The 13,474-nt window shown below is 34.6% G+C and overlaps 2 protein-coding genes and 2 pseudogenes across 35 annotated transcripts in view; 1 reads left to right on the top strand and 3 right to left on the bottom strand.

Moving 5' to 3' along the window:
* The window catches only part of LOC126694325 (non-functional pseudokinase ZRK2-like), a 114,118-nt gene extending 107,982 nt beyond the window's left edge, over positions 1–6,136 (top strand). For 10 of the 32 annotated variants that reach the window (XM_050390522.1, XM_050390525.1, XM_050390538.1 and 7 more), the window contains 2 exons: positions 4,399–4,765; positions 5,220–6,136. In XM_050390522.1, coding sequence (XP_050246479.1) covers positions 4,399–4,765; positions 5,220–5,682 — 830 coding nt within the window. In that variant the 3' untranslated portion in view covers positions 5,683–6,136. Of the gene's footprint in view, positions 1–3,751; positions 4,766–5,219 lie in introns of all 32 variants that reach the window. The other 22 variants (XM_050390541.1, XM_050390523.1, XM_050390540.1 and 19 more) reach the window with 10 other exon arrangements.
* LOC126697980 (U4 spliceosomal RNA) lies at positions 3,314–3,480 on the bottom strand (annotated as a pseudogene).
* A 131-nt stretch (positions 6,137–6,267) lies between the features above and the next one.
* LOC126694331 (cysteine synthase 2-like) lies at positions 6,268–11,806 on the bottom strand. Of its 3 annotated transcripts, none has more exons than XM_050390562.1 (6): positions 11,522–11,806; positions 9,142–9,216; positions 8,466–8,609; positions 7,474–7,863; positions 7,162–7,397; positions 6,268–6,898 (listed from the first exon to the last, which is right to left on the bottom strand). In XM_050390562.1, exons 1-6 carry the CDS (start codon positions 11,723–11,725, stop codon positions 6,676–6,678), a joined length of 1,272 nt encoding a protein of 423 aa, XP_050246519.1. In that variant the 5' UTR covers positions 11,726–11,806; the 3' UTR covers positions 6,268–6,675. The 3 variants fall into 3 exon arrangements, with proteins under 3 accessions (XP_050246519.1, XP_050246520.1, XP_050246518.1); XM_050390563.1 differs by lacking the exon at positions 11,522–11,806 and adding an exon at positions 9,427–9,707 and having other exon boundaries at positions 7,162–7,334; XM_050390561.1 differs by lacking the exon at positions 11,522–11,806 and adding an exon at positions 9,427–9,706.
* A 758-nt stretch (positions 11,807–12,564) lies between these two features.
* On the bottom strand, positions 12,565–12,651 carry LOC126697951 (small nucleolar RNA Z102/R77; annotated as a pseudogene).
* Between the last annotated feature and the right edge of the window lie 823 nt (positions 12,652–13,474).

Genomic DNA, 13,474 nt, shown 5'->3' with positions numbered 1-13,474 from the left:
TTAAGTAGTACACCAAATTGGACTGAAGTGATCTGAAATGGACCAAACTGGACCACATGGACCATAGGGACCAAATTAGACCAAAGTAAACTGAATGGGCTGAATTTGATGGACTGGACTGAAGCGGACAGAACAGGACCAAATTGACCAAAATAGACCGAAGTGAACCAAATGGACTGAAATTGACTGAATTTGACTAAAGTGGAACGAATGGACCAAATAGATGAAGTGGACCGAAATAGACCGAATGGTGATTTGTAATTAGCATAACCAAGATTGTGTTTTGATATAAACTCAAATTCTTACTTACAAAATAAACAAGTATTAGCTCAAAAAAAAAAAAAAATCAAACCAAAAACTAAGAGAGAGAGAGTACTTGTAATGGCGAACTAAAAAATACAACAACAAAACATATGAACCCAAAATAGAGTTTTAAAATCACAATGATTCATCAATATAAAGTAAAGTTGCAAGAAAGAAAAAAAAAATAAAGAAAGAGAGAATAGCCACATTTTCAAGAGAGAATGTGAAAGAGAATAATAAGAAATTTATAGAATATAATATGAGAAAAAAATAAAAATCAAAAATATAGTATTAACACCAAATTATCTAAGTCAAGTTATGTTATGTAACAAAATAACATTATATTTTTATATGCTATCTTTATAATGAAATATGATAACATCTATGAAATAAAAGAGAAGAAAAAATAAAACAACTTAAAAAAACACAACTTAATCATCAACCCAAAGTAGAGTTCCAAATAATACGAAAATTCATTAACCTAAAGTAGAAATGTAAGAAAAAAAAATTCACCAAAAAATGAAAAAGAAAAAAAAAAATTGTCAAAGAGAAAGAGAGAGAGAAATAACATTTTGCATGTGGGAAAACTAAGTATAGAATGGGAGAGAGAATTGTAAGTTTATACTAAGAGGAGGGGAATAAAAAAAGCCAAAAATAAATGAAGATAATGTATAGAGGAAAAGTGAGGCCAAAATGGGATTTTACCCCTTTCTCACAAACTTTCCAGCAAAATGCCCCTTGTCTAAAACTATTTAGGACTATGCCCCTATTTTGGAACTCGATTTTTAGAAAATCGAGTTTCAAATGTAAAACTCAATTTTTGGACAATCGAGCTATAGTGAAATTAAACTCAGAATATATATATATATATATATATATATATATATTCTAGAACTCGAATTCCACTTGAATATTTTCAAGGAACTCAAGCTCCACAATTTTTTTTTTTTTTTTTTTAGTTTCAGTTCGCTATAACTCGATTGTCCAAAAATCGAGTTTTAAATTAAAACTAGATTTTTAGAAAATCGAGTTTCGAAATAGGGGTATTTCTCTAAATAGTTTCAGACGAAGGGCATTTTGCTGGAAAGTTTTGGCGAAAGGGGCAAAAGCCCATTTTGGCCGGAAAAATAATATTAAGGTAGATAGTAATGAGGAAATAAAAAGGTAAAAGGAATGAGGAAAGTTGGAGAATGTATAATAATAAGTTGGTAAATTATTAAGAAAAAAAAAGTTAAAAACAAGAGAAAATGTTGAAAATGGGTGGATGATGTGGCCTCTGATATGGCTCAGCAATAGCATAGCAACAATAAATACTGTGCTTTAGCTTTTAGATATATATAGATAAATTGTTTAACACGTGTACGATCCACAAGTAAAATTTAAATAAATGTGTAATATATACATACTCTATCACTGATGAAACAATTTTCCACTATACTAGAGAAGAAAGGGAAAATTCAAAATTATAGAATAAATTGACAATTATTTCTATGGTAAGATAATGTACTTCACTTGTATGAATGGTCTAACTTTTGGTGCTACCCAAATTTTATTCTATGTAGACCTAGGTTTCTTAAATTTATAACTTAAGACTACCAAAAAGCCATTTTTTTTTTTTTTTATAGACGTCTTTGTGTCATTTTTTTAAGGTAAAAATGCAAATTGTACCCCTAAGTTTGACTGAAGTTCATTTCGATTCAGGTCTTTTGTCCAATTTTGTTCAAAGTTGTTGTTAAATATGTAATTAACTAATAAAAAAAGATTTTTTTTTTTAAAAAAAAAATCTCACATAAAAAATCTTTTTTTTTTAAAAAAAATTATAGATTTTTTTTCCATGTGAGAATAAGTGAATGACATTATTTTTAATGGCATTTTTTTAATGCAATTGGACAGAAGACTTGAATTGAATAAATTTAAAATTTAGAAGGCTCAAATGAAAGAAAGTAAAGTTAGAAGACTTAAATGAATTTTAGTTAAATATAGAAGGTACAATTTTCATTTTAGTCTTTTTTATTTATCGGACTACTAAAAATGTTTATGGGGAAGAAATTAATTGTGTTCATCAAAGAACAAATTATTAGATTTTATGTAACATATTTCAATGTTCATTGTCAATTTTTTTTTTTTTTTACTTGGATAGTTATCAAAACATTTATGGAAAATTTTACATGAGACAATATTTCATCTTATATATGTTAGTACATATTTCCATATTCGTTGTCTTTTTTGTTTTCTGGTTGGGAAATTAAAGGAGGTTGTTTGGTTTAGGCAAAAAATATTTATCACTCACTTTTCAAAATCCATAGACCCCACCTCAAGAAAATTTGTTTGGTTCAGTTTTTCTTCTCAATTTTCACAACTTATTAGTCATAACTCAAAAAATTGAGTTAGAGTTATGGAAATTGAGAACAATTTTTTTGAAATTTTAAATTGTGTGGAGTCCTCCCAAGTCAACACACAGTATGGGCATTGAACGGCTAATGTGAAAAGCTACACTTTCTCTTGAAATTCCAAAAAAAGCTAATGAGGAAAGCTCCACTTACTTTTGATAAAACCTCCGGAATTTTACTACCTTCACTTTGGATTGTAAGCATTTAATTGCTACCCACAAGGCCACAACAAAATGCTCTCATTGCAGGCAGAGTAGTAGAGCAAGGTTCCACATTGAAGCTATGCGGAGGAGTTGGTTGACAGATCATTTCATGTGGCACTTGATAAATTTGGAGTCTTTGTAATCCTTGAATTGCTCTAGTTTGAAGTTGAGTTTGATATTTCTTAATTGTTAAAATCTCATTTATCCTGTTTACCAATTGAAGTATAGTAAATATTAAGTTTCTTTCTTTGTCGTAAGTATTGTTCATTAAGATGGGAGTAATATGCAGCCTTCTCACAGGCCATACCTGATGAATTGACATGGAACTAATTTGGTGGACCGTTTGCGGTCTGCAAGAGTGGAACGTGTAACATCTTGAGTAAAAGCTTAATTGATTGGCACGTAATACTATAGCCTTTGACTATCAAATTCCAAAAAAAAAAAAAAAAAGAAACAGAGGAATTCAGCCCCAAGCGCAATAGACGCGTAATCCATACCTGTTTTCTTCACTTTTTTTTCAACCAGCAATAGACGCGTCTCGGTTAGAACATCACAGACTGGGTCATTGCCCCAAGCGCAAAGATGAAACCTCCTGAAATGAATTTACAATAAAAATGCCCTCATGGTCATGTCATTCAGCTGACCCTCCATCCCTCGCTAGCAGAGTAGTAGTAGAGCAGAAACAAAAGAAAGCAAGGAAGGACGTTCCGCATTCAAGCTATTATGCGCTGGAGTTGGTTCACCGATCAATTCTTTAATAAAAGAAAGCAAAGAGAGAGCGTTTTATGAGAATGGAAGCCTGTTACTTGAGAAGCTGATTGCCTCTTGCAATGCCAAGCCTATTCCCATCCGTACCTTCTCCCCTCAACAGCTCCGCCAAGCAACCAACAACTTTTCTTCTGAAAAGCTGGTAATGGGGTTCTCTATTCGGTACAAGGTTTCTCTTGAAGGACGAATTGTTCTCATTAAGGGTTCTTTTGTTCACAATGCCAAGACTATTCCCATCCGTACCTTCTCCCCTCAACAACTCCGCCAAGCAACCAACAATTATCCTGCTCAACATCTGGGAACTTATTGGTACAAGGGTTCTCTTGAAGGACGAATTGTTCTCATTAAGCATACTTTTGCTTGGGCCATCAATGATTTAGTGATTTCTGCACAAATGAGTGGTCACAGCAATGTATTAAAGCCCATAGGCTGTTGTCTCCACACTCCATCTCCTTTATTAGTGTTTGAATTTGCCGCCAATGGTTTCCTTTCTGATCGAATTTATGTCTCCCATGTTACCGAACGACAACATGAGCCGATGGTGTGGGAGAGAAGGTTAAAGATTGCAAGGCAGATTGCTCATGCTCTTTCTTATCTCCATACTGCCTTCCCAAGACCTGTCATCCACATGCATATAAATCTGCACTGTATCTTATTAGATGAAAATGATGTTCCCAAATTGTCCAGCTTTTATTTTTCTGTATCAATTTCCGAAGGTGAAGCTGACGTGGAAGGTTTTGAAGGCTTTCGACAGTTTGGTCTCTGCGCCCCTGAGTTTAAAGCAACAGGCAAGGTAACTGAGAAAGCTGATGTCTATGATTTTGGTCGGATTCTTCTAGAACTTTTAACTGGAGAGGATTCTCTTAATACAACCCGATGGACTATTGATGAAGATTCTTCTTTAGTAGCATACATACATAACCGTGCTCAAGGTAGTTGCATAAACGAGATTGTGGATCCTGCAATCTTGGCTGAAGGAGGTGCTAGTTTACAGTACCAATTACAGGCTGTGGCAGACCTTGCCTTGACATGTACAGAGGAAGATCCACAAAGAAGGCCAACTATGGTTGATGTCACCAAACAACTCAGGCGGATTGAGAGGTTCATTCCATTACTAATTACTTGCATTCATCCAAACATCTATTAGCTTAAATTAACTAATGTCAAATGCTAGGATGATAGATTGAACTCAATTTAATTAATTATGATATAAAACGAATTTCAACTGTTATGGTAATTTGCTCATACAAAAGAATCATATATTATTCTTAATAAGTGCAACCCAATTTTGCCAACAGATTTAATACATAGCTAAATAGATTCGCATTATTGCATATTAAAATCTTTTAGCCATGACAACAAGCAGAATTTACTTAATTTTAAAATAGATGGCCATGGAAGGAATTTAGACATGTTAAAAGCTTACTTGATGAAGAACCATTTAATGCTATTATCAAATTCCCTTTGCTACTGAGAAGCATGCCTAATAAACCATTATGGATGATAGAGGAAAATTTTCTATTAGATCAGCTAATGGTTTTTCTCAACCACACAGATTCACACAGGAATGTGAGGCACTTTTGGGAAGTTTGCAGAATTTAAAGCTTCATGAGCGTCTTGAAATGTTATTATGGAAGATTGCAAATGATATCTTACCAACAGAAGCTCGAATGAAGCCAACATGTAAGATGGAAACTACTTGCTGTCCTTTGTGTGAAACTGAAGAAGAAACATGCCTGCACTTGTTCAAAAACTGTTCTGTAGCAAAAGCAGTTTGGTTTAGCTCAAGCTGGGGGTTCTTTATTGAGTCTTTGAATGCTAATAACAGCTTTGATCTCATTAAGAGTATAGTCAGTCCTCCAGCTCATGTGTTACCTGAGCAGGTCACCAAGGGGCAGTTTGTTCTTATGGCTGCAAAAATTATGGATCACATTTGGAGTTTGAGAAATCAAGTGGTGTGCGAGAATAAGAAAATAAATTTCCAAGCAATTCCTTTCCAAAATTTCTCAGAAATTTGAAGTGCTTGATTATGCATCATTTAAGGGCAGACTTCTATTGATCATCGATGAAAGGCAAGTTGTGTTGTAAAAGTGGCCTCTGGAAGGCCTCCTGAAGCTTAATTGTGATGCAATTGAGTGCTTACAGAGCTCCTATACTGTTTAGTTGGCTTGTAAATTTGGAATGGTATGCTCATTTAGACAAGCAAAGCATTGTGTCCTTTTTTCCTTTCAATATAATTTACATTTTATGAATAATAGGAGAGTGGGACCTGTTAATCATGCAATAGATTCACATTATTGCATGTCCCAAGTATTTTAGGCATGTCAACAGGCATAACTACTTATTTGATGTCAAAAGATTCCTGATTCACAACGGCGCAGAGGTTGTGAATCAAGAACAGAGTTGATTTTAAAAGACTTCAATAGCTCAAAAATTAGACATTAAAAGGCAAAGCCAAGCTAGATTAGTATACATTATACAATGTATATATCCTTCTGGTAAGCTAGAACCTAGTCTGGCAGATTTATTTCCACCTGATACTGTGTTTTTAATCGTTGATGTGAAGTTGGGTAGGAAAAGACATATACAGTATTGCCCCACAATTGATCATAATAACCGCTATATCTGTATTAACTCATTCCATTTATCATGACAAAATGATATCAATCATCCCTGTATACAGCACTGAAAGAAAATACATATGATGTCCGAAAAAGAATGAACCAAAAATTGTCCGTAGAACAAGCAGAGATGTGCCTCTTGCTATAGTGTTACTGTAAGAGAATAAAGCAAAAAACTAACACTATCCTAATGGAGATGTGCCTACTGCCTAATCCTGCTTCAATATGTTATCTATAAAAAACTAAGATGGCACGTTCTAAGGGAGATAAACACTGATATAATTGCCATAATTTAATACAAAACTTTGCTGAAGAAATGTAGCTGCATAGGCCTGCTCAAAACTTTTTGGATGGAAGTGACAAGAAACATCAGCTCTAGGTCACACAAACTCATCTGATACCCAGAAACTCTAATCCAGTAGCCTTGGGTGTCAATCCATGCTGAGACAGATATTCAGCATTGCAAAACTTACTCAGATGCCTCATCCCACTGTCACAAAGAATAGTCACAATAGTGTGACCAGGGCCAATGGATTGTGCCACCCTAACAGCTCCAACACAATTCATGGCTGATGAACTTCCAAGAAAGAGCCCATCATTCTTCAAAAGAAACCTGATAAAGTTCAAGCAGCTTAGCATGAAAACACATAAATTAATTGTGTTATAATCAAGGAAAATGGGTGAAAGAAAGAATTTTTTTATGTTTCATCATCGGAAAAATATTAATGGTAAATCGAAAAGGGGAAAGCGTCCACAGTACTGTAGAATCAGCAGTACAACAAACTCATTGAGTTGGAACAACTTTTTCCCATTAGTTCCATTTCTCAACCTCTCAGCAAAATATATCACTTTAAAAAAACAAAAGCATACACTTACCTAGACATTTCAACAGCTTCCAAATCTGTGCCTCTGAAAGCTCCATCAAGTTTTGCCATCATGAAATTCTGTGTTAACCTGTTGATTCCAATTCCTTCTGTTATTGTGTCAAACGGATTCTTAAGTCTTTGTCCTTCAGCCTCCTCTCTAGTGTACATCACCCCTCTTGTAACCTTATTGAATAAACCAGAACCGGGAGGATCTATCAAGAAGCACTTAATGTTTGGATTTTTTTCCTGTTGAACATACGCTAAGGGACTCATTGACTACTTCAATATGAACGTTTAAACAAATGGAGGGAAAGAAATTAACCTGGAGAAACCTGGAAACACCAGCCACTGTCCCTCCTGTGCCTGCAGCCGCTACAAATGCATCTAAACTACCTCCAGTCTGATCCCAAATCTCAGGCCCAGTACCCTCATAGTGGGCTCGGAAGTTTGCTAGATTTTCAAACTGATCAGCAAAGAAGCCACCTTTGCAATTATGTGGTAGAGCCGAACTTTGTTTCTCTCCACCAGTTGTGTAATCAATGGTTTGCTCCAGGGATTCACCATTCATTTGGTCAGCTTTTCTATGCTTTGATGCTGCCTCATTTGCTTCTAGTGCCCTTCTGCGTGCAATATTGACAAAGTGGTCCCTGTGTGTAATTGAGACAGGTCTTACCCTCTCAACAGTAGCTCCAAGGGATTCAATTATTTGAGACTGAGACAAATTTGCAAAGCGTAGAAAAGTTAAGTACATTGCAGTACATAAAAGTGGAGCAAAAGAAAGATAAGAGAGAAGGAGAGGGATTTTGGGGGGGGTGGTTGGAGAATCTATATCATATTAGAGTATTTAGCCATGCATCCATTCAAATCTTACAGCTTCCCTCACCGTGCTAACATTTTTTATGAAATCTAAAAATTATTCACAATTCAGACATCTACTGACCTACAACCACTGGATTGCTACCTATGAAAAAATTATGTGAAAAAAATGGCCACAATAATCTGCTTAGAAAAAAGAAATAAGAAGAGAAATCTTGGTTTATTTTGCTTCAAGCCTTACCTAACCACTAAATTGCATATAGCGAGATCAGTGTGGATATTCTAGTTCATGAGGCTAGGAAAAGAACTGGAAGCAAGACATAATCATCATTGTTTAAGGAACTTTATATATTTCAAGAATGAAGTATACCCAAATATGTCCTGCTGCTATCAAATGGTTCGTGATGCATAAGTTCCCTAACAAGTCAATAATGTAAACCTTGAAGGTCGTAGCAGAAACACAGAACACTGCTCATTAGGAATACTTTCCATATATACCTTCTCAATAGCAGCATCATCGGGGATAACCACATGGCATTTGCATCCATAGGCAGGAGCAACTGTAGCAAGGCTGATAGCAGTGCTTCCTGCACTCCCCTCAGTAACAATTCCACCTTGAGCTAGCTTCCCAGATTCTAAAGCCTGCATAGAGTCACAAATTAGAATGCATACAAAATAAGACCAACACCAATGATCAACAAACACAGCATTCTATACCAAACATTAATTTTCAAAATAATTGGCATTACTTTCTTTACTATTCACCAAGGCATTCATATCACTAGCCATTTATTATTTTAGAGATGTTTCATTCATATTTAGCATTATTCCATCCTTTACAAAGCAATGTACCGCTTGAACCAATTAAGGTAGCATAAAAAAAACAAGCATACAAATAACATTATAACATTCCTATGATTGCCAATTCTTACTATTACCAATTCTTCAAAATAGCTGCTAAGAGTACTGAAATTTGTGCTTGATGGTTTGGTAAAATTCAGTTTTCAGAAAATTCTCAACTAAGTCAGATATTTGTATTGATCTCAGATTACTACAACTTCTTGAATACCCAAACAAAGATAAATAAAACACCAACATTAAAATTTCTTCCTTTTTTTCCCCCTAAATCACTCCAACAACACCAAATAAAGAAGTTTAGATAACAGATATTTACCTCTTCAATTATTTTGACCGCAACTCTATCTTTCACACTCCCTCCAGGATTCAAAAACTCACACTTCCCAAGAATCTGAACAACCCCACAAACAGAACAAAACAGAAACATCATCCAAGGAAGAAAGAAGAAACTAATCTTTGGCATGAAAGTTGAAACTTCTCTCAAAATGAAAATTAAATGAACTGGACACCAAAAAAAAAAACTTATTAAAAACGAAAACTAAAGAAAACCCAGATGATAAAATGAAAGGAAGATTGAAAAAGTGGATTGCTTTTTGTTAACCTCGCAACCAGTGGCATCAGAGAGGCTGTTGATGCGAATCAAGGGAGTGTTTCCAATGGCATCAATAAGCCCATTTCTGGGCTTCTTCTTTTTCTTCTTTAAGAGGACCAAGTTGGGTTTTTTGGAGCTGAACAAGTAGGAAAGCACCGCCATGGATATAGCAGCAGCAGCGACAATAGCGCCTGTGGTTCTCACAGGCGCCATTGCAGCAGTTCGAACCCAGGGCCTCGGACCAAAAACCTTTAAGATTAGTGCACCGATTGAAGTGTCCAAGGAGGACTGGAAATTTATTAAGATAGGTCATGTTAACACGTGCTTATGTCAATCATCTTATAAAAGTTTTTACACCATTTTGTATAAAAAAAAAAAATTTACTTTTTTATTTTTTTATAAAATATTTCATAAAATAATTTTTAAACTAATATGCACCATCAGTTAACTTCTCCATTGTAAGATTACCAGAAAAATAAATGGATGTCAGAAGCTGGATGGGCTGAATCTATGGACCTCTTTATTGTGATAGTTGCCCAAATTAAGGGTTTGTTTAGATACCGTTGAAAATTGAAAACTGAAAAATACTGTAGCAAAATAATTTTTAAATGTGTGAATAGTACCGTGGGACCCATTTTTAATGAAAAAATTGCTGAAAAGTGAAATTTGTGGGTCCATGAACAGTATACAATGTGCACTGATTGGCTGAAAAAAGTTTGAAAAGTCAAAATTTGCGGTTTTCAAAGTCAAATCTAAAAAACGCGTGAAAAAAAAAAAAAAAAAAAAAAAAAACACAAACGCTCTGGTTTTCAGCGCAATCCAAACGCAGCTTAAGTGTCATTCCCCCAAATTTTAAAAAATGAGAATGTTATTACCCCAAATTATAAAAGTAAAAGGAGGTTAGTTGCATTTTTCTTGAAAATTTTTCAAGTATCCTTCTAAACTATAAATTCGACCAATGTCCCTTATGAACTATTAAAAAAAAGCAAATAGCCTCTCTACTCTTACCAATTTTTGTTAAATTTATAAATTTTAACTAAATTTAATTATGTCGAAACAAAAAATATAGCACGTAAGATACCAAGTATATCCTAGTTAAACAAACTAATCATCATGTTTTTAAAAAAATTAATCACATCTCTCTCTCTCTCTCTCTCTCTCTCTCTCTCTCTCTCTCTCTCTCTCTCTCTCCAATTAGTATTATTTACAAATCTACACATTTTTACAAACACAAGAACCGAATAGATGGTTTATAAATCTACTATTTTTGCTCTCTCTCTCTCTCTCTCTCTCTCTCTCTCTCTCTCTCTCCAATTAGTATTATTTACAAATCTACACATTTATACAAACACAAGAACCTCTACACATTTATACAAACACAAGAACCGAATAGATGGTTTATAAATCTACTACTCACAAACACAAATAAATTCCTTAGCAAACCCATCATATACATTTTGTAGGGGCCTTTTTTGTATATGGTATATTGGGCTGCCTCCTGCGGTAATGGGCTAGGCTGCCTCCTGCGGTGATGGACCCTAATGTTTCTGAGTAAGGAGCTGGGGCCGGTCTAATTGTAACTCAACTTGGACCGGTTTGTGCACAAACTTATGCCTTGTCTGCCATGAGCAAATTTACGACAAGCAGAACTGTTGCAGACGAGTTACGACAGGCAGATATAATAATAACTAAAACAGAGTACTTTGACTATTTAAATAAATGACTATGTATTCCTTGCTAATATAGCATAATTACAGTCTTACTGATATCATATCAATCAAAATGAAGAAAATAATACTGGCTAATTTAAATGGGCATAAATTATTTTGACCGCAACTCTATCTTTTACACTCCCTCCAGGATTCAAAAACTCACACTTCCCAAGAATCTGAACAACCCCACAAACAGAACAAAAGAGAAACATCATCCAAGGAAAAAAGAAGAAACTAATCTTTGGCTGAAAGTTGAAACTTCTCTCAAAATGAAAATTAAATGAACTGAACACCAAAAAAAAAAAAAAAAAACTTATTAAAAACGAAAACTAAAGAAAACCCAGATGATAAAATGAAAGGAAAATTGAAAAAGTGGATTGCTTTTTGTTAACCTCGCAACCAGTGGCATCAGAGAGGCTGTTGATGCGAATCAAGGGAGTGTTTCCAATGGCATCAATAAGCCCATTTCTGGGCTTCTTCTTTTTCTCCTTTAAGAGGACTAAGTTGGGTTTTTTGGAGCTGAACAAGTAGGAAAGCACCGCCATGGATATAGCAGCAGCAGCGACAATAGCGCCTGTGGTTCTCACAGGCGCCATTGCAGCAGTTCGAACCCAAGGCCTCGGACCAAAAACCTTTAAGATTAGTGCACCGATTGAAGTGTCCTAGAAGGACTGGAAATTTATTAAGATAGGTTATGTTAACACGTGCTTATGTCAATCATCTTATAAAAGTTTTTACACTATTTTGTATAAAAAAAAAAAAAAAAACTTTACTTTTTCTACCAAAAAACAAAACATTACTTTATTATTTTTTTATAAAATATTTCTAAAAATAATTTTTAAACTAATATGCGCCATCAGTTAACTTTTCCATTGTAAGGTTGCCAGACAAATAAATGCATGTCAGTAGCTGGGTGTAGGGATGGTAACAGGACAGGGTGGGGTCGAAAGATGAGCTCTTCGTCCCGCCTTACATGGATTTTTCTTGTTTCATCTTTATCCTGTCCCGCATGATGGGAAAATTTTTTTGCCCCATCCTCACTCCTTAAGGTCCCGCGAAGACACGTAAAGCCCTGCCCTACACCATAAAACTTTATTTCTTATTAATTTTCCCTACAACTATTACCATTTTTTCAAATAAAATGACATGTTTCAATAATAAAAATATACTTGAAATTATAAATAAATTTATCCTATCAAATCAAACTAATTTTTAGCAAAAATTAAATAATATTATCTAAATTTTTATATTTCATTGGCCTAAAAAACACTCAAACAAATCTCCTTTATACTAAGTAGTGTGCATTATTTAATTCCTCCCATTTTGTGACTATTTCATAGAGAATGGGACAAAGTCTCAAACTTGTACCTTATGTTTTTTAATAAAAATACAGAAAACTAAATTATATTGTATATAATTTTTGTGTGGAGAACGAAAACGATCAACTAGAGCTAGTACATGATTGATGCCATCATATTTGCAATCAAACCAATAGGGAAACATATTCCTCATCATCTCGTTCTCCAACAAAAAAAAAAAAAAAAAACTAGCTTGTAAAATAGATATGGATTTTGACAAGCATAAAGAAGCAGTGTTGTTAAGCAGCCAAATGCCCACACAAAATTATAAAAACAATGACACAAACACAAATATTTAGAGCCTCAAAGCCATACCTCATTAAAAAAAAAAAAAAAAAAACTATATTATGTTCATGATGAAAAATAAGTTGAGAAAAAAGTATGAATCATGAATGAAACCAGTAATTCAATAGTATATAAATTTGTTTCTAATAAAGACAAAAAAAAAATGTTAAAATTGGTACCTTATTTCCAACTTTGCTAGAGAAAAAAAAGAGGTAGAGTCACGTTAGGTAGAATAAAATAAGTTAATGATATTTTTGTTTAAATAGTAGGGTTTTCGGGTATGAAAAAATTATATTTTAACCCTTATTAATGTGGAGTGGGATCAGGATGGGGCGAGACGGGGCGGGGTGGGTCTAAGAAGTGTAAACCCATCCCCGCCCCGCCCCGTGGTGTGGGTCTAAAATCTCGCCCCATCCCCGCCCCACCACCTTTGCGGGGCAGGGAAAACCCGCACGGGACGAAGCGGGGAACGGCGGGTCAAGCGGGGCGGGGCAAAATTGTCATCCCTAATTGGATAGGCTGAATCTATGGACCTCTTTATTGTGATCGTTGCACAAATTAAGTGTCATTCCCCCAAATTTTAAAAAATGAGAATGTTATTACCCCAAATTATAAAAGAAAAAGGAGGTTAGTTGCATTTTTCTTGAAAATTTTTCAAGTATCCTTCTAAACTATAAATTCGACCAATATCCCTTATGAACT

Source organism: Quercus robur, chromosome 8 (assembly GCF_932294415.1).
Source record: "Quercus robur chromosome 8, dhQueRobu3.1, whole genome shotgun sequence".
NCBI classification, from domain to species: domain Eukaryota; kingdom Viridiplantae; phylum Streptophyta; class Magnoliopsida; order Fagales; family Fagaceae; genus Quercus; species Quercus robur.
The sequence above is the reverse complement of the archived record's forward strand: the minus strand, read 5'-3'. Positions and strand labels throughout refer to the sequence as shown.